Raw genomic sequence first — 26,260 nt, 5'->3', positions numbered from 1 at the left:
GCAAAGTTTTCATGTGTCTGACGAGTCCTGATTTGACGCTCATCAAGTATTGGAACTTTTCAAACGGTTTTTCCTGTCTTCAGTATACCACGTGATGAAATCATAATTATCAAATGACATCATCCGAGCGACGTGATGACATCATACTTTTTGAATGACATCATCCGAGCAGCTCGAGTCATTTCTCAAACATTTTGTCAATCGCGTCATAACGCTCACGAGCACAAGGGTTGCTTTCGTGTGTGTGTGTGTGTGTGTGTGCGTGTGTGTGTGTGTGTGTGTGTGCGTGAAGCCCTCGCGGGGCCCCGCCTTCCCGTGAGTCAGTTCAGCTGCAGCTGTCAATCAAAGTGAGCCCCCCACCCAAACATTCCGCTTGTCATCTCTCAAAAATAGGAAATGTCTTCCCAACGCCAAATGTTTGTGGAAAAAAATGGAAATATTTTTTCATGGTCCTACAACATTCGAGAACATTTCCTGCTGGTTGTGTTGACACGTTTAAAGCAGAAAGCCCCCCCACCCCACCCCCACCGGCCTTTTGGTGGCCCCCTCCCTCTCAGACTTTATTTATAGGACACGTCTGTTGCTTGTCAAGAGTCTCGCCACTTGGTCCAGCCAAGCAGCAGACCGGCTCACAAAGTCGAGTCCAGTCCTTGAGTCCAGTCCTCAAGTCCAGTCCTCAAGTACAGTCCTCGAGTCCAGTCCTCAAGTCCAGTTCTCGAGTCCCATCCTCCTCCTCGGACCTCGTACAACGTCCTTGTAGGTAACCATGTTCAATTCTTTCTCGTTTGAATCCCTTTGAGGTCACTTGTGGTTTTGGTAGCACTGGAGGGAAGTTTTGGTTGGGGTTGGGGTGGGGGTGGGGGTGGGGCGCCCATGGCGGACTGAGACCGAGATTTGGATTTTTCACTGGCTTCCGTAAGGAATCGATCCACTTCTGTTTGTGGTTTCCTGCTCAAGCGGGAGGAGCCAAGATTTTGTCCTGTCATTCCACTTTTGGAGCAAAGAGTCCACGGTCCAAATGGAACGGTCCGCTTCGGTTGCCCAATTGTTGCTTTTGTATTTTGTGACACTTTGGCCGCTTCGGGAACGTCTCTCGAAGGAAATGTGCTGGATTTGTGTCCAAATGAGAAAACCTCCAAGGAAAGAAGGAAAGTGAGGAGTGAGAAATTCCTTCGCACCTCCATCTTTCCTTCTCGTTTTTCACCAGACAAACTGTCACGTCTCGCGGATTCCAATGAAAGCGTTTGCAACGAAAGGTAGAAAATCAAATGCGGAATTTTCAACAAGTCTCGAGTCGCAACCATCAGGCCCAAGTAACGAGTCAATAAATCCGCAAGTCCCGGGTTGCAAATTTCCCATCGCAAATAAATACATGGCACCTCCTTAGCGAAACCCAAAGTGACCAAAAAAGTTGATGTTGCCGCTGGTGGACCCCCGAATGAAAGCGCCCCCCCCCCGCGCCCCCCCACCGCTGACATCTTGACGCCAACTGGTCCACCTGCTAAAAGCGTTTTGTTGACTGAAACCTGATCGGCGGCCGTGAAGTTGATGACCACGTGTGCGCGTGTGACTTGTGCTTCCCGTCAGGCGTCCCTCTGTGACATCACGCCAGTGACCCGCCCTCCCCCCTGCACTGCTTCAACCCCGCCCGCCGGGCCACGCAAACATGGCGCTGTCGTCACGCTTAAAACTTTGGGAAAAGAAGGTGCGCTGCATGCATGACGCGCAAGATTTGAGCTCAGCCTGCAGCGACGCTCAAGCATGAAAACGCCAGACATTTTGTGACATGTTTACCTTTTGCTCCTTTTCTTGAAATGGAAAGTAACCACGGCAACATGATCTGTTGTCGTGGTTACAAACAGGCCAGCGGTCCCAAGTCATCAGTTCCAAAACAATTCCAAAGTCAATGGGTCCAAATATCTGGTCTTGGATCCAGTGAGAAGTCTCAGGTCTCCAATTGGTCCATTAGGTCGCGAGCGCCGCATCTCAAGTCGTCAGCTTAGAGCCCCAAACTAGTCCCAAGTCATCAGGTCTCAAATCCCAGGCCAGCAAGTCAATATATTCAGGTCTCTAATTAAAGTCCAGTCATTAGGTCCTCATGTCGAGCTCTAAAGTCTGCCGAAAGTCAAAGTTACAAACAAGTCCAAGTGCCAAGGTATTAGTTCTACATTTCTAGTTCCAAGTCTTTTTGTCCAAGTCCTACATCATCCAGTCCAATACCACGTCCTTTGACTCAAGTCTACAATATGTCCAAGTCATTAATTGCCAGCTCTTAAGTCATCAGATCCAAGCCAAAAACAAGTCTCATGTCAACAGGTCCTAGTCTACTATCCCAAGTCATCAGATCCAAATCTCCAACAAGTCCCAATCGCCATTGGGCCACAAGCCCTAATCTCGAGTCTTCAGGTCAAGTCCCAGATAATCAGGTCAATACTAGTCTTACCACATCTTGTCTCCAAGACACGTCCGTTTTCAATTTAGCACCTTTGAGGCGTCCCTCAAGGCTGAGTCCTGACTGGGTTCTGCTCGCATTTTTGGATCTTTTTTCACAGGGGGGTCGCTTTGGAACTGCCAACTCAAATCAAAACAATGTCAAATCTGCAAAAATGCCGTTTGGATGAACTGTTAGCGCTTTGGAATGCTAGTTAGCTAGCATGGTGTAGTTACACAAACCCCACTAATACTATCTCTAGTAGCTCATTTTGGTGTGTGCGTGTGTGTGTGTGCGTGTGTGTGTGTGTTATCTTATCTTATCTACCTGCGCTTTGTGTCTTATTCGTCTCAGCATGCTACCAAAAGAAACTGTTTGTGGTCTAACGGGTCATGTGACCCCAGATTCAGGAGGAGAACCATCCGGTGGCGGTCCCCAACCCTTCGCCGCCCCTCTCGGGCGGCTTCCTCAAACAGCTGGTCCGAGATTCCGAGAAAGAAACCAAACAAAAGGAGTCCGACGTCAAAGACGAAAAACCAGTGAGCGTTGTTCGGTGTCGTCACTTTAGCAATGAAATAAGACCGTTTGATATGCAGTCATATGCCAGCTCCCAGCCAGCAGGGGGCAACATATCAAGAACTCTGAACTCCAGGTCTTAGCATAATCAGCATTCTAAAGTGAGTTGGTGAAGCCGGTTTGTTTTCCGTCCTCCAGCAGCCCAGCAAGCTAAGCGACAACTTGGTCCAGCAGTTCCTGCTTCCCGATCAGACGCCGCCCATCCTGGAGGCGGAGATGTTGCTGCGAGCCGAAAAGCAAGGGCAAGCCGCCAGCCCCGCCCTCTCGCCCCGCCCGCCCCCATCCCAGAGGAGCGCCGTCCTCCCCAGTAAGACCCGACGGGAGGTCACAACAGAGACGTTCGCCGCAGGACGGGCCGAGAGTGAAGGGGCCGAGCTGAGTCTGCAGGAGGAAATGTCGGAGGAACGCCAGGAACCGGAAGGAAGACTAGCGGATGCCGCCGTGATGGAGTGTGACCCGGTGAAGGTACTTCTCGTTCTCGAAGGCATCAAAAATGCTCCTGGAGAATGTCAACACACAACGAGGACTCTCTAGAACTCTAGGCCATAGTCCTGAGAGAATGTGCTAGTCCACTGCTTCTCAAACCTGCTCCTCGAGTACCCCTATCCAGCCTGTTTTCCATGTCTACCTCAGCCAACACAGCTGAGGATTGTTATCAGGCTTCATGCAGAGCTCGCTGATTGGCTGATGCTTTGAAACGCCTGCGTTTGCGACATTGAAAACAGGATGGACCGAGGAACTGGAGGACCGCGCTCGAGAAGCACTGTTCTGGTCCACCGGGACCGTCGGCACCCGGCAAGAAGCTTCTAGTCCACAGTGAATTTCATAGTCCACAGAGAGCGGTCTCGTACCAAGTTCCCTTTCTTGTTCTGACAAAAGGAAGAATTCCCGATAGACCGCTGTAGTCCAGAAGGTACGAGTCCGAGTAGAAGGCATCAAAAGACAGAAGAATGAAGCGCGTGATGTGCTTGCAGGTGAAGGACGTGTGGTACGAGGCGGGAGCTGTTTGGTACGTGCACAAGGACGGATTCACGCTGGGTAAGTCGACGTTTTCTCCGCAGGAATAATCCACCCGATGATTCAAAGCATGTTGTGATTGGTCGCTCGCCCGCCCACGTTTCAGCCACTCAGATGAAGCCTGACGAGGGGACGCCCGAACTCCCCCAAGGCCGCGTGAGACTCCGCCTACACACTGACGACTCGCTGCTGGACGTGGACGAAGACCACATGGACAAAGTGGGTCGGACGATGCAGATTTCAGATTCCTTTTGAAAGCCGTACTTTTTCTTAAACGAAGGCGACACCTGTCCGCCCCGCAGTGCAACCCCGCCCACCTGGACCTGTGCGAGGACCTGAGCGAGCTCCACAGCGTCAACGAGAGCAGCGTCCTGCACACGCTAATGAGCCGCGCTAAGGCTAACATGCCGCTAACTCACGCCGGACCCAACCTGATCAACTTCTGGCCGCCGCTGCAGACCCACAGCAAGGTGAGGGCGCTTTGCGTTAGCATGTTAGCATCGAGGCACGCTACGCAAATGTGAAGGCGATATTGGATGTGGCAGATTTGCCCTTTAACGAGGGTTCTGTCTCGTCCCGAGAGAAGGTCAAAAGCCGACAATCCACCGATGGCTGACACATTGAGGCCTAAATTCTGTTTGTCGTCGGCCTCCGCCAGGCTCCAAAACCTCGGCGGGGCGAGTCGTGCTGGGACGCTCCGCCCACTCTGGCCGCTCTCGTCAAGCGGGTGTACGTGTCGGCGGTGGACTCGCGTCGGGACCACTGCGTCTGCGCCATGGGTCGCAGCGGCACCGGCAAGACGGCGGCGTGCCAGGCCTTCACCGTGGCGCTGCTCAAGCAAGCCGGAACCGCCGGACCCAACATGAGCGGTCGGTCTCCCCATGCTAACAGGAAGTGTGAACTGGCAAACAGGAAGTGTGGCGTGTTTCCTTGCAGTGGAACGCGTGCAGGCCATGTTTACGGTGTTGAAGTCTTTCGGCTGCGTGACTTCGGTGCACAGCGACGCCTCGTCACGCTTCGCCATGCTTTTCTCGTTGGACTTCAACCACGCCGGGCGAGCCGCCGCCGGACAGCTGCAGGCACGCACGCACGCACGCACGCACGTACGCACGCAGCCACCAACTTGGACGTCAAAACCGACCATGTGTTTTCCCGCCTCAGACGATGATGTTGGACAAATGGCGAGTTTGTCACATGACGGCGGGGGAGAGCAACTTCCTGGTCTTCTCGCAGATGCTAGCGGGACTTGGCACGGAGATGAGGTCAGGCCATAACAATGATGCTAATATTAATGCTGTTGATGATGCTAACAGTCATGCTAACGAGGGTTTTATCAATGAGGATGCTAACGAGGATGCTAACAGTGTTGCTGACAAGGCTGTTGCTAATGATGCTAATGCAGATGATGATGCTGACGAGAATGGTATGCGTGTTATTAATCATGCTAACAATCGTGCTCTGATGCTAACAATGATGCGAGGGCTCGGAGGGATGCAAATGGTGAAAGTGCTAACGATGGCGCTAACAAAGACGTTAACAGTCATCCAAGGACACTGACGATGCTAACGAAGATGCTAACGGCGAGACTAATGCGAGGCTTCCTCGTCAGGTCAGAGCTGCGACTGCACCAGCTTCCAGAGCGCCATTCCTTCGGCATCGCCACTCCGACCAAGGTACCCGCCCGCCGGCTTCGTCTATTTCAGCGGCCGTTGACCTGCCATCCATCCGTCCATCCGTCCATCCGTCCATCCGTCCGTTCGTCCGTCCGTCTGTCGGCAGGTGGAAGAAAAGCAGCGAGCGTCGGCGGGCTTTGCCAAGCTGCTGGTCGCCATGGAAACGCTGGGCTTCAGCGCAGACCAGCAGAAAGCCATCTGGCACGTACTGGCTGGGATTTACCATCTGGGGGCGGCCGGGGCCTGCAAAGGTGAGCTGGCAGCGGCAGGAAGTGGGGCTTGATTGGTCCAAAGGCAGGAAGTGAAGACTGACGGCTTGCGTGTGTGCGTGCGTGCGTGTGCGTACTGCCAGTGGGGCGGAGACAGTTTTTGAATTTTGACAGCGCTCAGGCGGCTAGCAGCGTGCTAGGCTGCGAGGGGGAGGAGTTTCAGACCTTTGTTTTCAAGCATCACCTCAGGCAGCTGCTGCAGAGGGCCACCGGGGGCGCCAGAGAGCACAACAGCGTCGCCCAGGCTGAAGAGGGTGAGACAGCTTAATGTGCTAAGTTAGCTTAGCATTTCTTCATATTTCTGTGTTGGGTGACGCCCATTTTGCGTGTGTTCAGGTCCCAGACTGATGGCGGCGCAGTGCGTGGACGGGATGGCGTCGGGTCTCTACCAAGAACTTTTCACTGCCATCGTCTCGCTCATCAACAGGTGCGTGCGCGTGTGCGTGCGCATGTGCGTGCGTGCGCGTGTGCGTGCGTGCGCATGTGCGTGCGTGCGCATGTGCGTGCGTGCCAGGTCATGTGCCCCGGACGGCAAGTGGAGTGTTTTGTGTGCGCGCAGATCCCTGAGCGGCCAGCAGTTGGTGCTGGCGTCGGTGACGGTGGTGGACACGCCAGGCCTGAGGAACCCTCGCCACGCGGCGCACCAGCGAGCCGCCAACTTCAGCGACTTGGCTCACAACTACTTGCAGGAACGACTGGCGCAGCAGCGATACGCGCACGCCTTCACAAACGCCGCACACACTTACGTGCAGGTCGCACGCGCGCACACACACACACACACACTCAGGCACGTGCACGCACCCCTTAATGTGCACGTGCGTGTTGCAGGAGAACATGGCGGTGGATTTGGAGTGTCCGGAAGCGAACCCGGCCGACGTGGTGTCGGCCATCGACCAGCCGCCTCCGCAGGTATGCTAGCGTGCTATTATGTGCTGACGGTGTCACGCGTGTGACCCGCGTGTGACCCGCGTGTGACCGCGTGCGTGTTAGGTGCGCGCGGCGGGCGACTCCCCCCGCGGTCTCCTGTGGGCGCTGGACGAGGAGATGCTGACGCCGGCGTCCGACGAGGGCGCCGCCCTGGAGCGCGTGTGCCGTCATTACAGCACCAGCGGTAATGCGCTCACACACGCCACCGCATTGATGATGATGATGATGATGATGATGAAGGTGACAGGTGCGTCCCTGCAGTGCGTCAATGCGAGCAAGCCCTGCACTGCGAAGTTCAGCACCTGACGGGAAAGGATGCGGTGCGCTACGACCTGAGCGGCTGGTTCGGCGTGCTGCAGCACAACCCGGCGGCCGCCAACGCCGGCGAGCTGCTGCGCGACTCGCACGTGTGAGTGCTTGCACGCTTGCGCCTCACGCACACACATTCCATCCCGTTTCCTCGAACCTTCCCGCGATGAACCGCTCATCACTTTTACAGCAAAAACCTTTTCATGCCGACCGACTCAAGTTTGTTTTTCTTTTGCTTTTGCACCAAATCTTCCGCGTGCTGACGTGGGCGTGTTCACTAGCGCGGCGGTGAAGTCGCTGTTCACGCCGGACGCGGGGTGGTCACGCAGCGGCGGCGGCGGCGACGTGTGCGGCCTGGAGGGCTGTAGCCAGCGCTCGCTGCAGAGGAGCAGCACCATCCGCAAGACGCTGAGCGGCGGCGCGGCGGCGCTTCGCAGTCACTCGCCGTGCATCGCCATCAAGCTGCAGGCCGTAAGCGAGCGCCCGCTCTAAGCTCCGCCTCCTCTGGGACCGTCTGTGAGCGTGTCACCGCCCCCCCAGGACGCCCTGATCAACGTGATGCGGCGCGCCAGGCCCGTCTTCCTGCAGTGCGTCAGCGCCAAGACGGACGGCGATGGCGCCTTCAACGTGGCCGAGCTCAGGACGCAACTGAAGGCGGCGCAGACGCTGGCCATGCTGCGCGCGTACCGTGCAGGTCAGCGCCACGCACGCACGCACGCACGCACGCACGCAGGCAGGCAAGCACGCAGGCAAGCGTACGGGTGGTTTTCACGTCATGCGATATCCAAACATCACGATACAATAATTAGCACGAGATTGTGGGGATACAAAATAAGGTCACAATATTGTAAAAGAAAACACACACACAATATCGTGCTTTTGTACATTACAGCAATGAAAAATATTATAAATATATAAATTTCATATATATATTGAGGCACTTACTTGCTAATGCGCGCTCACATCGACTTCCTCCACATATTGACAAGCATATTACGTCCCATTCATCATAACATCATAACATAAAAGGGCCAAAACATGCCCCAAAAAAAGTCAACCAGCCCGCCACCAGAGGGTGCAAGAACTGCACAAATTGAAATCAAGCTGACTTTGTGTTGCTTCGAATGTCATGACATGACAGCAACGATATATTGTGGCAGTTTTAATATCACAATATTGTCATTATCGTTACATCCCTAGTGATAAGTGGGCTAACTTATTGACTGGCAGCCATTTTGACTGAAGCAACCCCCTTCGCTCCTGACTGTTTGACTGGATTTGGACTGATTTTGCAAGTCCCACACAAGAAAAGAAAACAAAACGCATGTTTCTATCGGTTTCCGTTTTGCAGCAATTAGCATTTAGCCAAGTTTCATCATCATTCACAAATCCGTTCTAAACTGTGGGGAAAACCGCTTTTTGCAACATAGCCCTGGTTGATCTCTTGTACTCTGCTGCCACCCGCTGGCCGTTTGTAATAACTACTATTGCTGGAAGCGTTTTCTCTGCCGTTCAAAGGCTACGTCAAAAAACGTCTCAATACACGTTTGGTAGCAAAAGTTGACTTGTTTGCGGCTAACGTGCGCTTTGTGTCAGGTTACCCGGATCACATGACCCTGAGCGACTTCCGCTGCCACTTCCAGGCCTTGTCTCCGCCCATCATGAAGCGTTACGCCTCCATGTTTGTCAGCCACGATGAGAGGAAGGTGGGTCACAAGCAACTCCTCAGATGCCCTTTGACCTCCCGCCGACGCCGTCTTTCTTTCAGGCGGTGGACGAGCTGCTGGCCGACTTGGACCTGGACCCCAAGAGCGTCGCGGTCGGCACCAGTCAGGTCAGGACGCCGGCGTGCTGTCCCGCCCACCCGCTGTGGCGTGCGCTGTGGCGTGCGCTGTGGCGTGCGCTGTGCTTCACTTGCTTTTCCGTGGTCAGGTGTTGATGAAGCGCGGCGTGCTGCGCCAATTGGAGGCCTGGCGGGACCTGCAGGTGACGGGTTGGCTGGTCCACCTTCAGGCGGCCTGCGTCGGCCACCTGGCCAGACGCAAGTACCGCACGCTCCAGGTACGCACGCACGCACGCACGCACGCACGCACGCACATGCTAAGTGATCTTTGGCCCCCTCGTGTGGCCCGATGGAGAACTACGGCATCACCTCATTCAGAGGAAATGATGAGCAAATGTTTGCTCGTCCATCGGCAGCCATTTTGAACACTCGATCAAATGCGCTTTCGCAGTATTTGATCTTTTTTTTGTCATCATCTCAGGCCATCCCGGTTTGTCACTCGGTCACCTCGTTAGCATGATGCCGCTTCTACGGCATCCAATTCAAGTTCGGCGGTGCTATTTTAGGAGCGCCACTAAAAAAGTCTTTACAAAATGGATTCCTGTAGAAACAAGCAAGCAAAAAAAAAACAACAACTCTTTCACCTCCTGCTTTTTGTCCCCAAACGTCACCTTTTTGGTTCGGGTTTGCGGTGGCCCAAAAATGTCTTCCATTGGCGCTCATTCCGTCAGAACGTCAATCTTGTCGTCACTCGTCAGTCCGCCAGTCGGTCAGCAGCGGACGGACGTTCCTCCGGATGACGACCGCACCGTACTGGCCGGACTTGCGTTTTCCGCCATCTTTGTCTTGCGTGGATGTGCGCAGGTGCAGCACATGGCGCTGCGGTGCCTGCAGAGGAACCTGCGAGCGCTGCGCCGCGTGTCGCAGTGGAGCTGGTGGAAGCTCTTCTGCCGACTGCGTCCCCTGATGGACGTCAACATGGACAACGAGAGGCTGCGCGCCAAAGAAGTACAAACACACACACACACACACACGTATGTGCTTGCTTGGTGGTAAAAATGTCCGGAAATGTGAGAAAACATCGGAAAGTTTCCGTCCCAAGCATCCGTCAAACAATTTGAACCGGCCCGAAAACCGCACGTGTCTTTTCAGGACGAAGTTTTGGGGCTGAGAAAACGTTTGGACAAGTCAGAGAAAGAACGAAAAGACTTGAGACAAATGGTCGACACCTGCGAAACCAAAGTTTGTACACACACACACACACACACACACGCACACACACGCGCGCGCAAGCAAGCAAGCACACTCACACCTGATGTTGTTGGCGTGCGCGCAGCTGACGGCCGTGACCTCGGAGCTGAGTGACGAGCGTTTCCGTGGCGACGCGCTGGGTCAGGCTCTGGATGTTGAGCGAGCCGAAAGACTGAGACTCAGCAAGGACAACAAAGATCTGCAGGTCAGACGCTCATCCACACTTCCTGTCCCCAACGGACAAACTTTTGGACCACTTTCTGTCTTCAAAATCCAATCCATCTGACCACTTCCTGTCCACAGCCGCTAGACAACTTTTGACCACTTCCTGTAAATGCCACACCCCTTCAGGTTCACCTGGAGCAGTGCAAGGTTGCCATGGAGACACTGGAGAAAAATGTGGAGGAGGAAGGTCAAAAATCCCGCACGCTAGAGAGTCGGCAAGTAGCAGGAACAGGTTGGTTGCCACTTCCTGTCTGTGCCGTGATTGGACGTCATTGCCGGAGGCCGTAAGATTTCTCGTCTGGAAGGTTTTGTTGATGTTTTTCTGAATGGAAGTCGGGGCCGTTCCTCTAGAAAGCCTTTAGTCTTTAGTCTTTCTAGCTAGCAGTTCGCTTGCCAGCTCGTGACGGGGCTGCAACTTTTGGCACAATTTGTCTCGGATGCGTTGTCATTTATGCTGCGGCGAGCCGCCGTTGTGGGCGACGCAGAGTTTGGAGAGCATTTTTGCCGGCCCACAGAGAGCGAGCTGGTCTTGCAGCTGGAGTGCTGCCAGACGGAGGTGGACTTCCTTCGCCGCCGTCTGCAGCAGACGGAGGAGAAGGCGGAAGCGGAGCGCCGCACTCGGCAGCAGGCGGACGCCAAGGTCAGCCGCGACGAACCTGACGGCCAAAGCGGACCAGCTCCGGCCGTAACGTGTCCCGCGGTTCGCAGGTGGCGTCGTTGCAGGTCCAGCTGGACGAATCCAAGCGCACGGCGACGGAGCTGAAACGTCGCAGCCGGCGCGTGGCCAACGAGCTGCACGACGCCAGGGTGATGACGGACAACCTGCACAATCGGGCACACCAGATGGAACGCAAACAGCGCCGGTAACGTCCCACAAACTGCTCAGCATGCTCGGTTCGACCGAGGAGGCTAGCATGCTAATGAGCGTTTAATGGCGCAACTTGCTGGCCCGACTTTGCGAGCCGGTCGCCGAGCGCGCTAACGAGACGCTAACGCCCTCAGCTTTGACGGCGAGCTGGCCGCGGCGTTAGCGGACGGCGCCGGCGAGCGGGAGCTGAAAGACAAAACCCTGCAGGAGAACGCCGCGCTGGGGGTGCAGATTTTCACGCTGCGCCGAGACCTCCAGGTGAGCCCGAGCGGCCGTCCGCCCGCCGCAAGCTAGCTAGCAAGCGCGCGACTGTTTGTGTGCGTCGGCAGGAGAGCCGCGCGGAGGCGTGCCGCCTGCTCAAGCAGAAGGACGAGTTGTGCAACCAGATCCGAGACCTCAGCGTCCACCTGACGGCCGACTCGCTGCCCGAGCTGAAGAAGCGAGTGCGCCACCTGGAGGGCGTGGCCGGCGAGAGGGCGGAGGAGGTGGCCAAACTCGGCGCCACCGTTGAACAGCAGCAGCAGGTCGCTCGCTACCTTCGCCGCAATCGTGTCACCGCTACGCAAGTCTTGTTCTCCGTCATCCCACGTGGAATATTTTTTGTATGTTTTGTAACGATAGCGGCAATATTGAGATATTAAAACTGCCACAATATATCGTCCTCGTCATATCACCATATTCAAAGCAGCATATCTGTTTTTAAAATAGTCGGGTTGATTTCCATGTGTGCAGTTCTAGCACCGGTTGTTCGTCTCTGTGTGCCCTGCGATTGGCTGGCAACCAGTTCAGGGTGTACCCCGCCTACTGCCCGAAGCCAGCTGGGATAGGTTCCAGCACCCCCGCGACCCTTGTGAGGAAAAGCGGTCAAGAAAATAGATGGATGGACAGTTCTAGCACCCTCTCGTGGTTGGCTAGTTTTTTTGTGCAGTTTAATTTTCACAAGGCATGTTTTGGCCTTTTTTTGTTTCAAATACAAGCTAGTGTTGGATGAAGGGAAAGCAATATGTGGAGGAAGTCAATGTGAGTTTGCATTAGCAAGTAAGTGCCTCAATATGAAGTCTCATTCGAGATTGTAGCTTGTTTATGTGCATTTCTGTCATGTACGAAAGCATGTTGTGCTTTTTTTTTTAGAATGAGTCTTCTTTTTTTTTACAATATTGCGACCTTTTTTTATATTGCCAACCTCCCCACAATATCGCGATAATATCGTATCGTGATGTTCCGATATCCTTACATCCCGTCGCGACTAACTCATGAAGTTGACATAGTTTTGCGAGCAATGTTGACAATCGGTTGAGTTGAGTTCATCGGTAATAATCACGTCTCGAGGTGATGGCGTGTGAATCTTCAGGTTCACGTGCGTGTGGAGTTGGAGATGGCGCGAGTGAAGCAGATGCACCAAAAGGAGCTGGAGGACAAGGAGGAGGAGCTGGAGGACGTGCACAGGTCGTCTCAGAGGCGGGTGCGTCGGCGGCCATCTTTGCAGCATTAGCGTGGTTAGCGTCATTTGTCTCCTGAAGACCCTTTTGTCCCCCCGCCAGCTGAGACAGCTGGAGATGCAGCTGGAGCAAGAATACGAGGCCAAGCAGATGCTCATCCACGAGAAGCACGACCTGGAAGGGCTGGTGGCCACGCTGTGCGAACAGGTCTCACGCACGCACCCACGCAGATCCCAGCCCAGAAGAAGAGCAGTAGGTGACGCGTGTCGTCCAGGTGGGCCACCGCGACTTTGACGTGGAGAAGAAGCTGAGGCGAGACCTGAAGAGGACTCACGCTCTTCTGGCCGACGCGCAGACGCTGCTGAACGCCATCCAAAAGGGGAGGAGTCCCGACAGCGGCAGCAAGGAGCAACTGGAAAGACTTCACTGTCAGGTCTGCCAGCGGGTCTGCCAGCGGGTCTGCCAGCGGGTCTGCCAGCGGGTCGGCACCCCGGCGCCCCCACATACGCGCTGGATATTGACCAGGTTCTGCTCTGCGTGCAGTTGGAGGAGAGCGAATCCCGGCGGCGCGAGCTGGAGAGCGTCCGGACGAGCTGGACACAAGAGCTGGAGGACGTTCAGATTCAACTGGACAACGTCTGCAAGCAGAAGACTTTGGTCAGAATCATCTTCCTCATCTTCAAGCGCCAACACTTACGCCGAAACATCCGCTCATCGTGGCTACAGCACCGTCGCCAGCTGGACTAACATTTACTCCGTCCCAGAATCAGCTTCAGGAACACAAACTACCATCAGAACGTTCCCAAATCTAAACAGCAAGTAGCGGTTGTAGTCGCAGTCCAACATCAAATTTCAGTTTTCAATACAATAAATGGCCTCCGTTTACCAGCACCGTTGCCAGAAGAAGTATCAAACCCAAAAGCTCTATTAGAGCCATAATCACTTAGAGCAGGTCCTGCAGGTTTGAGATGTTTCCGTCCAGCAACACACCTGATACTAAAGATCAGGATCGTCATCAGGCATGCTGATGAATAAGGTGTGCTAGTGGGTGCAAACATCTAAAACCTGCAGGACTCTGGACCTCGAGGACCGCAATTGGTGAACCCTGACTTAAAGTAACAGTACTGGTACCACAACAAGGTCTAATACCAGCACTGGTACCAGACCTTTACAACTTCTAGACCAGGACCTGTACCGTACCAGAAGAAGTATCAAAACTACAACCATTACCAGCTGGAGTACCCGACCCAGTAACATCATCAGCGTCAGTACCAGAATAAGCACCAAATGGGTTAGGGTTAGCAGTTATGGTAGCAGGATCACAAAAAGTCCAGTTGCAGCAGTAGCAGGACATGCTTCAGGAAAAGAACCGTCCTGAGAACCGGCATTGCCTCATTGTCTCATCATTGAGAGCGTTTGTCTTTCCAGGCGGACGACGAACTTTGCGTCCTCCGGCGGGAGAAAGCGGACCTGCTCAAACGTCTGGAAGAGGACCAGGACGACCTCAACCAACTCATGAGCAAACACAAAGCGCTCATCGCACAGGTTGCCGGCCGTTCGTTCTCTGGCCTTCGTTTGTCGTCTCCTGTTTGTCCTCTCAAACGTCTGTCCTTTCAGTCGTCCAGCGACATCGCTCAGATCCGAGACGTGCAGGCCGAGCTGGAGGAGCTGAAGAAGCAGCGACACGGGCTGCAGGAGGAGGTGAGGTTGCCGGGTGCCTCCTAAGCTCCTCGTCTTTGTCACACTGCCTGACTGTGGCTGGCCGGCACCGGCGCAGCTGCAGCAGCAGGCGTCCAGGCTGCACTTCCTGGAGGCGTCCACCGTGGGGCGCAGCATCGTCAGCAAGCAGGAAGCGCACGTGTGCGACCTGGAGAACAAGCTGGAGTTCAGCAAAGGTCAAGTCAAAAGGTTTGAGGTGAGCGCCGCCGCCGCCGCCAACGCCGCCACTTTGCTTCCGGAATGGGTCAAACCAGAACCTCGAAGCCAGGGCCAGGGGACTGCCTGCCTCTTTGCAATGTCTCCCTCCTCCGGCACGCCTGATTGAAATGATCAGGATGCCTTCAACAGAGCTTGCTGATCATTTGAATCAGGCGTGCCGGAGGAGGGAGGCATCCAACACAGGACGGACCGCAAGGTCCGATGTAGAACCGCAAGCCACTCCAGTACCGTAAATGCTACAATTCTACAAATAAAAACACAAGCGCTACTCGAGCTCGCTACCGACACCAATTCGCCAGCAGCCGTGGTTTGCCATTGTCATGTGCGTGCGTGCGCAGGTGCTGGTGCTGCGGCTACGCGACAGCGTGGTGCGTCTGGGGGAGGAGCTGGAGCAGAGCGCGCAGTCGGAGGCGCGCGAGCGCGACAACGCGCGTTACTTCCAGCAGCGACTTCAGGACACGCGGGTGGAAATGGAGGAGCTGAGCCGACGGCAGCAGGACGCCAGCAGACGCCGCATGGAGCTGGTGAGGACGCGTTGTGCACGCCGCCGCACGTTGCGCACGCCGCCGCACGTTGCGCACGCCGCCGCACGTTGCGCACGCCGCCGCACGCTGCAAACTTCCTCAAACAAACAAAGCAAACAAAAGAAACCGACAAACTCTCCAAGTCATCTTTAGGAGACTTGACACGCCCCTTCCTGCCAACAGCCAATCACCTACCAGGCCAATCCTGGCATTGTTATTGACTGTGAGATTGGCGGCGTTGTGTTGTTGCCATGGTGATGACGTGGCGCTGGCACGTGTGCAGGAGCTGCAGGTGGAGGAGCTGACGGCCATCCGGCAGACGTTGCAGGCCGACCTGGAGACGTCCATCCGCCGAATCGTCGACCTGCAGGCCGCCTTGGAGGAGGTCCGCTCCAGCGACGACAGCGACAGCGACAGGTAACCCCACCCCGCTCACCGCAACAGCCAAAATTTGAAATCAGTGCCCCCCAACCACCGGTCACCGGGCCAGTCAGTACCACCGGGTTGTGGAGAGACGGACAAAGAGGAAACGGATCCCGACTTTGATTTGATCCGAGCATATACTGTACGGCAAGCTCGGACATGGCAGCGGCCAAACAGGATGTGAGCTCGGCAGACGCGTTTCCTGTTAGCCGGCATCATCATTGCGAGTCGTCAGTGAAACAATGAAAGGAAGGCGCGCCCAATCCTGTTGCTATGAAAGCAAGAGTGGGCCAAGGACAGAGCCCTGTGGGACCCCATCTTCAACTGGCCACCAAAGAGAAAAGACTCACGTAGGCCTGCAGTGCCGTCACCGATCCCCGTTTAAGAATTCATGATTCCACACGTGATTGTGCAACACATTCCATACATTTGCTCTCAATCGTTCGCTCATTGACGCTAGCTAGCTTGAGCGCACGCTAACCGTGTGACGCTTCGGGGACAGTCGAAAACCATTCAAAGCGCCATCCGTCGCCACGACCAATATTAAAAACCATCATCCGTGTTTCAGTTTGAACGTGACAAAGCTGCCATCAATCGTCACGTCTCAAATCTTCAACCTCGTAAATTCTTCAAATGATCGTCCCGACATTTTGAATTTTACGGACATTATTGGCTTCATGAGGAAAGAAAATCCCAAATTTTGGATTGAAATCATTTCTGAGGTTGAAATGGGCCAAAGGTCACGTCCACATCCGGTTGGGTGACCGTTGACGTTCAGCCTTTTTTGGGTCTCTTAGATTGTCCCGCGCTTAGCACGTTTCCCTACGAGGTCACCTGACCGTGATGTCAGCAGCGACATCGCGGTGGTGTGAAATCAATCTGTCGTTCCGGCAGGGAATCCAGCGCCGGCTCCGTCGGGACGGAGGACGCGGGCGAAGGCGTCCCATCTTGGCGAGGGACGGCCGCGGTAGGTTCGCGTGCCGAAGGATCGTCCTGCGGCGACAGTAAGGCGGGACGCCGGTCGGCGGCCGATTCCTGCAGCACGTACAGTTTCCGGTAAGTTGCCACGCGTGCTTTGTTGTCGTACGCGTTGACATCGGCGACATTTGTCGTGCAATTTGGGCGACGGCCGCCTGACAATCCCGATCCAAAATGTGCCTTGCTTTTTGATTTTCTAGTTCTGCCATGCCGTCGTTTCCTTCTCACGTTAGCGCTCTTTTTTTTTTTTGCATGGGACTTGCGAGATGACTTGACATTTGTTGTACCTTTTCGGGTCCTTTCAGTTTCAGTTGTTTGTTTATTTGCTGTTGCGTGTTTGTCATGCATGCAAGCGTTACGACAATGGTGTCCAAACTGGGTCCTGGAGGGCCGGAGTCCTGCAGGTATTGGATTTTTCTCTTCCCCAACACACCTGAAGCATAAGCCTCATAACGATCCTGTTTTTTCCCCCAAAACTCTGACGGTACAAAAAAATGTGTAAATGTGCTGCTTGACAGAACAATTCTGGGCAGAGAATGTTATTCAACATTTGGTTTATTTTTGAATCTGCAAAATATTGCACAACGACGACAATCTTGAAGAAATGATGTCCAAACTCTGTCGGGTGTTTTCATTGATTTTTGTGAATAATTTCTGTCAGTTAAATGTCACCTATTACTCCATAATGAGAAATATCATCATCACATTTTGAGCTGCATTCAAGGAAGGTGGGAATTCGGATCGATGAGACTCGGAAACTTGCGTCCTCAAAGCGTTCAAGGCAAACGTAAACGACAACGATGTCTGCTTCCGACGAATTGTTTATGGTTCCGGTCAACGCAGTCACGTCGCGCTACCTGAACGTACTTATTTCCAATAACTTACATTCATGTTGTCGTCAAGTTTATAATCGTGCAAATGATGCCATTGGCAGTATTTGTTTGTACGGGGGGGGGGGGGTTCGCCATCGTCAATTGATGCCAGATTGGACCCAGTCGGTGATGTCGGGGTCCTTTTTTTCCCTCCTGGCTTTGCAACTGGGATCTCCAAGTTGCTGCAGACGCTTCCAAGCGGCCGAAATGAGTTTCCTCCATAGGGTGTCCGGGCTCTCTTAAGGCCTAGATCCGACTTTACGACAGTAATTCAGACGGCGCATGGCGTCGGCCCAACGCTGTCCGACTCCCCACGTGGGATTGGTGGATCTCGGCCTTTAGAGAAAAGCTCGATTATCCGGGAGGGACTCAGGGTCCAGCCGCTACTCCTTCGTGTTGAGAGGAGCCAGTTGAGGTGGCTCGGGCATCTGGTTGGGACGCCTCCCCGGAGAGGTGTTCCGGGCATGTCCCACCGGCGGGAGGCCCGGAACGCCTGGCCTGGGAACGCCTTGGGATCTCGCCGCTGGAGCTAGTTGAAGTGGCTGGGGACAAGAAAGTCTGGGCTTCCCTGCTAAAGCTGCTGCCCCTCGTGACCCGATCCTGGATAAGCGCTAGTAAATAGATGGATGGACGGATGGATGGACATCCTGGTATGAAGTTGAAAAAGTCTGACCTGCCACCTTCTTCGAATGCAGCATAAATACTGCTCAACTATTACAGCCATCAATATGAGGAAAAGACATTTGGCAATTCTGGTGACAATAATTGCATCCACTTTCTGCATAACGAGAAATATCATGACATGAAAACGGGTGTCATGCGAAACGTTTGTTGTGTTTTGTGCAGCTCCTGCGCGGACGAGGACGACTCGAGCGCAGGGCGTCCGGCAGGAGGCCCGAGCCCGGGGCCAGGCCGGGCGGCGTCCTCATCTGCGCTGTCCGAGCTTCTCGAAGGACTTCGCAAGCGGCGGGCGGGTGGTGACGCGGGTGGGGACGCGGGCGGCCCGGTGGGCGGCCTGGCGGGCGGCCCGGCGGGCGGCGACGCAGTCCCACTTTCCGTTTATCAAACCACAGCGGCGTCCGCTCTACGCCGCCGGGCCTCGGCGCTCTCCCTCGCACCGGACGAGCTTCCGGAAGCTCGTCCGGGCATCCTGAAGCCGTCGTCTCCCCTCCTGCCCCGCTCGGCCGGCCCTCGTTCTTTTGGCGTCACGTCGACGCCCCCGTCCTTCGCCTTCAATGCCTGCGACTCCCCAACCTCGCTGCCGTCGCTGCCCCGCCTTTCCTCTTTGGCATCCTCCTATGTCGCCCTCCAGCGCAACTCACCCCAGCACACCTCGCCTGAGCGGCACCCCAGCCAGCAGCCCTCCTCCCTGGCCATGGCGGAGGAGGACTGGGAGGAGCCTCAGCGCTCCGTGTCGACTCTTCGGAGATCCCCGCAGGCGTCCCGCCGTTGCACGCTAACAAGTTTGCTAACCGAGGACGTGTCCGAGGGGACCCTGGCGCCTGAAGGCGCAGTCTTCCGGAACCAGCGCCTCCTGGGTGAGTTGGACACCGCGTCGGTCGCGTCCGACGTCCTCCCCGCCATCCGTAGAGCTCAGTCGGCCGGCAGCCTGGCCGGATCAACGCGTGGCGGCCGCCGGACTCTCAGCGTCCATTTTGGAGAGCTGCCGCCCTCCACTCGACGCCGGAGGGGCTCCGACACAGGGTCGTCCGGGTCCGGCGGCTCGGCGGAAAGTTGCGAGCCGGTACGGCCTCGTCGCCACTCGGACAGGCCGAGGGGAGAACGCCTGGAAGCCGAGGGCAGCGAGGGCGGCGACGGCGAGGGCGGAGATGACGTGGCCTCCGTCATGAGGAAGTACCTCAGCAAGGAAATCAACTGAACGCCTGTTAGCCACGTTAGCAGTATTAGCTACGTCAAAGCGGGTTCGAGTGCAACACACGCATTTTCATTTGTTTTGCAATAAAGAAACAAACTTTTCACCATTTTGAGGCCTTTCCCTTCTTTTTGCTAACATATTTGACGCTCTTTTGTTGTTGTTTGTTTATTTGCCTTTGTTACTTTCGTCCTCCTTTTTGCTTATTGCTGCTTTTCTTTATTTTTGCAACTTTATCCTTTGCTTTCCTTGCTGCCTTGATTTCTTTTGTTCTTCCCTTCTGTTTCCCGCTTCCTTCAATTTGTCTTTCTTTTTTCCACACGTCAGGCCAGCGAAATTGCGGTGAAAATGATAAACAATTCATTGGATTAAGTTGTAAATCCAACCATTCGTTATCAGAACCGCTTCCTTCTCACAAGGGTTGCGGGTTTGCTGGAGTCTATCCCAGCTGCCTTCAGACAGTAGGCGGGGCACACCCTCGACTGGTTGCCAGCCAATCACAGATCGGTTGTCATGTTAGGGGGAAAAAAAACGTTATGAAGTCATTCATTTGACAAGAAAAGTTGTGTCCAGGCATTTTTGTTGAGCATGTCAAGATCCACGTTTGACATGCTCGTCATTAACGACGCGTGCATGGAGGAAGGAAATTGTGGCATGAACCCACCTGACAACACAGGTGAGGAAAAACTCTGTGGAAGAAAAGTCATTGGGGCGACCGTCCGGGCCCGGGGGCTGCTCATGTAGTCCCACCCCCATGCCAGAGGGTTTTGGCAACTGTAAGGAAGTTTTAAGCATGCGTTGGCGCCTGGCAGACTTGCAGGTTAGAAAGGACGCAAATTGATATGAAACACGTTTGAAATGTAAAGACAGCAAAGCTTCATTTCATCCTGACTGGCCAATTGTGATTCGTTCCCTACTTCCTGTCTTGGCCTTTGTCTTCCCTTTTCAGTTTGTGACCTTCACCATGCGCCGGTCCCGCCCACCACAAACTCGGTCCTCGAGGGCCGGACTCCTGCAGCTTTTGGATGATTCCCTTCTTCAACACAGCTGATTCATATGATCAGCTCATCAGCAAGCTCTGCATGAACCAGGATTAGATGGAAGGAGAGCGAGAGCATGAGGATGAGGTCTGGGATGATGAAGAGCATCTGGGGGAGGCGGACTTCACCACACAAAACATCAACAATGCTAAAAGCAGTGACGTGCGGTCAGGATAGGCAAGGTAGGCACTGTTACTCTAGGCTGAAATTAAAGTTGAAACCGTTTGGCTTTTTCTATTTATTTTAATTATTTATTTCATTTCAGAAAGCCCGTTTGGCTTTTTTTTTATTTATTTCAGAAAGCCTACACTCCCTATACGGTTAAACGTGACAACATTTGGTGATTTTCGTACCTCAATTACAAATGACTCATTACTTCGTCTAGCCTGCAAGCAAAAATGCTGTAAATAATGATCCTCCTGAAGGCAACACCGCTACTATGCTTTTCTCAGCCCTGTCCGCGTAGCGATGTGTGTTCGCGCATGCGTAGTCAGCTTCCCAGTAGAAAAGTCCTTGACGCAGATCGCTACGCAGCCTTTTTACGTCGCTGTGTTATTCCTATGCGAACGTACGTTCGCACAGTGCATTCGTGAATTCAAAACACACTTAGTGCACAGCAAAGCGGTAAAATGACGCCACTCAGGAGAATCTAAAACTATTTTCACGCCTTTCTTTTGAAGAAAAAGGTCAACTTTTGAAGGATGGGAGACCAACGCCAAAGCTACCGGACTCACTTCAGCAAAGTAAGGGACAAAGAATTATTCGTACTTTTCACAAAGATGGTGCAAAAGGAAAGATTGGCTTTGTGGGTGTGCTTCGATTAACTGGCAGTTTCACTTGACATGTTGTTTGCCATTACTATTGCTAGCTTGATTTTGTGAGGAATTGGGCTGTTGTACAGAGAGAGATTTACTTTCTTACATTCTTTCCGGGCGGGTTTGAAATTGTCAGTTTTTCGTTATGCGGCAAATGGAGGAAAAGTGCACTGCAACCTTTACTATGTCTGGCAAACTTCGCACTGGCTGTGACGGTGGCCCAGAACTTTAGCTGAGTGGCAAGTGTTGAGTTGCCGCACCGGAGGCGAGGGTACAAACCCCGCTCGAAGTAAAAAAAAAGAAAAAGAAAAAAAAGAAAAGAGAGGTTACGCAGCAAAAAATGTGAGACTTCAAAAAAAAGTAATGTTTTTTGTTTTATTTTCTACCCATACAGAGGAGGCATATGTTAAAATAATTTCAATGTATGGCATCTTGTATCTGAGTATCAAGTATCTGGAGGTCGGGCTGAGTGTCCTCTTTTGTTGGAAATGAAAATATGGTCACCCTAGGATACGTTGTACACTCGCCTGCCGACACACACGTTTGTAATTGGGGTGTGCGTCTCCATTTGCCACTGCCTGCTTACCCACAACTAGAGCTCACTGCACGCCACTGGCTAAAAGCTATGCTAGGGAAGCTCATGTTAGCCTGCTAGCACCTGATGCTAATTCTTGTGTGCTACTTTTGTTGCTTGCTTCAAGGAGCAGCTTACTCCAAGTAGACCGACTGACAGACAGGAGAGGACCCATCAATTGGATTTTTGAAAAAGGAGCCTGATGGCGGCGGCGATGTCACGTGACCACCGGGAGTGACGAAAGGAAGTGAAGAGGATGAAGAGAAACTTCAAGGGGTGAAAGATGGGGACAGAAATTCACACAGTCAGAGGATTAGACATCTAACCAGGAAGAGGACAAGTGAGTGAAAAACAAGAAGATGGAGAGACAAAAAGAAAGCGATGGAAAGAGAGGGAGGGGGAATGAGAGAGAGAGGGAGGGCGGGGCGAGCGAGCGCGAGCGAGGAAGCTGCTGTGGCACGCGGACATTCGAGTTCCGCTCGCACGTGCCACCGGAGGCTCCGTCTGCCCCGAGGACGAGGACAGCCACCCCCACCCTTGACGACCCTCGCAGACACGCCCCTCGTCAGGATGTGTTGCCGCCGCGCGTGCGTGTTGCTGTGGTTGGCCTGCGGCTGCGTCACAACGTCTGCAGGTGAGACTTGTGAGCGTGCGCATGCCTTAAGATGTCGTCTTTTATGTATCCAGGTAGGGGAGCGGGATCCCCGCGTGGTCGCCCACCCAACCCCACCCCCACCCTGCGGCGCATGCATGCATGCCTGCTTTGCTCTGCGGCGTGTTCACTGCAGCGCGCGCGTGTGCGTGGGATTTGCGCGCGCGCGCAGATGTCAACACGCGCTGCGGCGTGCATGTGATGAGCGTTATCAAGTTGCTGTTGAGACTTGACAGGGTCTGGCGGCAGCACCCCCAACCCCCCCGCCCCCTTCATCCATCCATTTTCATGGCTAGGACAAGAATTATCATTTGGACCGCTCGCTTGTCAATGTTACTGCCCTTATGCAGTGGATATGAAAAGTTTACACACCCCTTGCCAGTTTATCACTTGGTTATTTTGAGTTCCGCCTCTGGAAGCGCTTGACTTGTTGTAGAGGTCAAAGGTCACACCCATTAGGACACGTTTGGATTTTCTTTTTTTACACCACAGGATCCTGTTTTCTGAATGGGGGGGGTGTAAACTTTTGCCATCTCCTCATGGCGTCCTCTTTTCTAGTACTTGAGCGAGACGAGAGGAAACGAGGCGGAAATGGTTGCGCTCGCTTCAAGAGCCTCGCCGGGTTGCGCAACAGCGGCCCGCGGCGGAAAATGAGCATCGACTTAGTGTCAACTTATCGACAGCGCAGCATCACCCACTGACTTGTGGATGACATCATCATCATCATCATCTTCTTCTTCTTCTTCTTTAGCCCGCCGAGCTAGCGTGAAGTAAACATGACTTGTGAGTTAGCATGGCACAGCTAATACAAACGCACAAATACACACTAGGGATGGGCAAGTACAGACTGAAAGAAATCGGGTACTTGTGAATGCTGCTGAAACCAGCCAGCGATACTTAAAGCATGAAAAAAAAAAGTGACTTCAAACAAGTTGTCCTGACCAGCAGTTGTCAGTTTGGCAAATTAACAAATCGTTGTTATTCTGTTAACTGACATTTGTTGTATCGCTTATCGGTATCGGCATTATGATGTTTCCTTAGTACAATTAGCATTTTGTGCATCTTTTATGGTTACAATTGTATTAGCATTTTGACTAACCAAGTTGAAAGTGATGTTTGGTGCACTTTCACGCACGTGTCCGAAATGCTTAGCGACAAACGGCAAGTTCAAACAAAGTTACAAATGTAAAGTAAAAAAAAATTGGGGCTGGGTGTGAAGGAGGATTGAGGGGGTTTCATGACTCACAGACACTTTTGCAACATCTTCCTTTCCCGTTCATCGGCAACTTTAGAAGCATTAAAAGTGACATTAACACTTTTTTTTATTTTTTTTTTAAATCCTCGCTAATCTCAGCTAACACACACACACACACGCACACAAATCTTTAGTTCTCTTTTGGGAGCGTAATCCTCGAGCGGATTAAAATGTACGATGATGCCAAACTACTTTCACTTCTTCTTCTGGCTGTCACTCGTCAGGCAGTTGCCATGGCGACCACTCACAAGCGCACACACTTGCATGTCCAAACAACTTCAGTGGAGTCTTCTTACATTGGTGCACGTTGTCGTCATCATCATCATCATCATCATCATCATCATCATCATCATCATTGTCATCGTCATCATGCCTGTTTGGAGAACAGTGTGTGTGTGTACGTATTTGTGCGCGCATCTGCGTGCCTGCTCTCCAAACTAGGACACAAGAAAGTAGTTCGTGGTGACTGTTTTTGTCCTGCTCTACTTGCAATTTGTGTGTGTGTGTGTGTGTGTGTGTGTGTGTGTGTGTGTATATATGGAATATCAATATGTGTACATATAGACATCAACATACTTGCAGTATCAAGTTACCTCAACACCCCAGCCCCAGAAAAATTTAAAATAAATAAAATAAAAAATATATAGTCAGTATACATACCACAAATATCACAAGTATTTGCCGTGTGTGTGTGTGTGCGCGCGCGCGCCCACAGAGCCAAGCGTCCCCTATTGGGTGCAGTCCGTAGGTTGGCCAGCAGAGAGCGCTCAGCGGCAGGCAGGGGGTGTCCTGCCCCCCACGCTGCCCCCACTCCATGACGGCCCCCCCAGCCAGGAAGGGGAGGAGGACTCCCCCCCACCTCCGCGACCCACACTGGAGCTGACGCACACACCAACACACACACCATGGCCGCAGGATGCGGCAACGCTCTCTGATGAAGACGCATCATCATCCTCATCAGGTGATGTCAAAGGTTGTCACAGGCCACGCCCACTCGCTGCTCACTTTGATGTGGTGCGAAAAGTCATTTTGCAAGTGGCAACAAGCGCATGTTGATGAAAATGTGACGTTTGCTTCCTTCCAGAAGCATCCGGCTGCTCGCTGACCTTCAAGCAGCCTGAAGGTTACATCGACTCGCCGGACACGCTTCCCTCGGCTGGCGACCTGCGCTGCACCTACACCATCACCGTCTATGCGGGCTACGGCGTCGAGCTGCAGGTACATGACACGCACCCGCAACTGCCAGATTTAGCTTGGGGCCAGCGAGTGAGCGCTCTTCCTTTCTTGAAATGGACTCCGTTGCCGTCCTTGTTGGCGTTTGACAGCAGCACGTGACGGGCCCCATCTTGGGGACGGGCCCCATCTTGGGGACGGGCCCCATCTCGGCGGCCGGCGGAAGTGGAGCACAACGCGCGTAGCTGCCATTTTCTTTCTTTTGGTATTTGCTTGACTCTGCACAAGTACGAATGGCCGTGAGGTTCAGGATGGAACGCGGACGATTCGCTACCAATGGAAGCGGCTCCCCTCGTTGGGGCGGAAGCGCACATAGTGGAAGCCCCCGTCACACAAACCGCCACAAATAGTGTTAATTTCGGCAACGAAAACGAAACAAAAATAATTTTGTCAACGCACATTTTTCACCGGACTAAAACTAGACTAGACTAAAACCCTCATTCATAAACAATAACTGGGACTAAATCAGAATGCATTTTTGTTGACTAATGAAGACAAGACGAAAATGTACTTCACTTCATAAAAACTGGACTAAAATCTGGACAAAAACAAGACCAAAATCATTAGATTTTGTCAAATCTTGTCTCTGCTAATCTGTCATGTGACATACAGAGCCACACCCCCTTTCAAGTCTGCAGCTAGCGAGTGCAACATGGGCAAACGTGGACAGACAGGAGCTGGTTAAAAAAAACAAAACAAGGTCAATTATAGTTGTAATGTGGCATTAATCCAACGTCTTTAACGTTCCAACAATAATGTTAATTTGACCGCTTGCTAACTAATGCTGGCTAACGTATTAGCTTGTAGCATGGCGCCATAGTAGCCACTTGTTGATATGCTGTCATTGTGTGTCAAGTTGTTTTTCATCAAAAAGAGGAGAGACAATTTCATGTAAAATAGTTTTAGATGCAAAATGTTCGACATTATCTGCTGACAAAAAAAATATCAGATGATTGTCTTGACTAAAATGTTGACAGTTTTTGTTGACTAAAGCTAGATGAATAAAAGGATGTTTTCTTGGACTAAAAGACTGAAATGCTCGATTTATGGTCAACTAAATATGGACTGAATAAAAACGGGTTGAGGTTGACTTACTATGATAAAAATTAACAAGCGTGATTGAAACTAAGTTGGCGAGCTAGCGTTTGCTTGCCTTGGTTGATGACATGAGAGGGCGTGGCTCATGTGCGTCAACTGGGGTCTTGTTTTGGGGCAACATGACCCCCAAGCGTGCGCGCACGCACGCACGCACGCACGCACGCACGCACGCACGCACGCACGCACGCACGCACGCACGCACGCACGCAAAAGGTCA

The 26,260-nt window shown here is 53.1% G+C and overlaps 2 protein-coding genes across 7 annotated transcripts in view; both read left to right on the top strand.

Annotated features, from left to right (window-relative positions):
- The first annotated feature begins 610 nt into the window (after positions 1–610).
- On the top strand, positions 611–19,467 carry myo18b (myosin XVIIIB). 2 transcript variants are annotated; one of them, XM_077586012.1, is made up of 42 exons: positions 611–760; positions 1,588–1,705; positions 2,836–2,970; positions 3,146–3,472; positions 3,982–4,045; positions 4,131–4,243; positions 4,327–4,494; positions 4,683–4,893; positions 4,961–5,103; positions 5,186–5,286; positions 5,634–5,697; positions 5,804–5,948; positions 6,050–6,220; positions 6,303–6,393; positions 6,526–6,718; positions 6,795–6,875; positions 6,957–7,077; positions 7,155–7,302; positions 7,484–7,673; positions 7,743–7,896; positions 8,799–8,908; positions 8,971–9,036; positions 9,135–9,263; positions 9,850–9,993; positions 10,138–10,227; positions 10,322–10,441; positions 10,588–10,693; positions 10,977–11,101; positions 11,170–11,324; positions 11,464–11,587; positions 11,659–11,853; positions 12,681–12,791; positions 12,871–12,975; positions 13,043–13,201; positions 13,312–13,425; positions 14,197–14,313; positions 14,386–14,469; positions 14,546–14,683; positions 15,045–15,230; positions 15,514–15,647; positions 16,548–16,709; positions 18,350–19,467. In XM_077586012.1, exons 2-42 carry the CDS (start codon positions 1,667–1,669, stop codon positions 19,380–19,382), a joined length of 6,366 nt encoding a protein of 2,121 aa, XP_077442138.1. In that variant the 5' UTR covers positions 611–760; positions 1,588–1,666; the 3' UTR covers positions 19,383–19,467. The 2 variants fall into 2 exon arrangements, with proteins under 2 accessions (XP_077442138.1, XP_077442139.1); XM_077586013.1 differs by having other exon boundaries at positions 632–756.
- A 1,469-nt stretch (positions 19,468–20,936) lies between these two features.
- sez6l (seizure related 6 homolog (mouse)-like) overlaps positions 20,937–26,260 on the top strand; it is a 16,828-nt gene continuing 11,504 nt past the window's right edge. For 3 of the 5 annotated variants that reach the window (XM_077586025.1, XM_077586023.1, XM_077586022.1), the window contains exons 1-4: positions 20,937–21,159; positions 21,933–22,439; positions 24,428–24,685; positions 24,797–24,930. In XM_077586025.1, the coding sequence (XP_077442151.1) occupies positions 22,187–22,439; positions 24,428–24,685; positions 24,797–24,930 (645 nt within the window). In that variant the 5' untranslated portion in view covers positions 20,937–21,159; positions 21,933–22,186. The remainder of the gene's footprint in view (positions 21,160–21,932; positions 22,440–24,427; positions 24,686–24,796; positions 24,931–26,260) is intronic. The other 2 variants (XM_077586027.1, XM_077586026.1) reach the window with 2 other exon arrangements.

Source organism: Vanacampus margaritifer, chromosome 14, assembly GCF_051991255.1.
Source record: "Vanacampus margaritifer isolate UIUO_Vmar chromosome 14, RoL_Vmar_1.0, whole genome shotgun sequence".
NCBI lineage: Eukaryota > Metazoa > Chordata > Actinopteri > Syngnathiformes > Syngnathidae > Vanacampus > Vanacampus margaritifer.
The sequence above is the reverse complement of the archived record's forward strand: the minus strand, read 5'-3'. Positions and strand labels throughout refer to the sequence as shown.

Excerpts from the sequence above, each read along its gene's own strand:
- myo18b (XM_077586012.1), top strand. The coding sequence starts at position 1,667 with ATGGCGCTGTCGTCACGCTTAAAACTTTGGGAAAAGAAG. Across the intron at positions 5,104-5,185 it reads CCGCCGCCGGACAGCTGCAG|ACGATGATGTTGGACAAATG; the intron begins GCACGCACGCAC and ends TTCCCGCCTCAG. Across the intron at positions 12,792-12,870 it reads ACAGGTCGTCTCAGAGGCGG|CTGAGACAGCTGGAGATGCA; the intron begins GTGCGTCGGCGG and ends TCCCCCCGCCAG.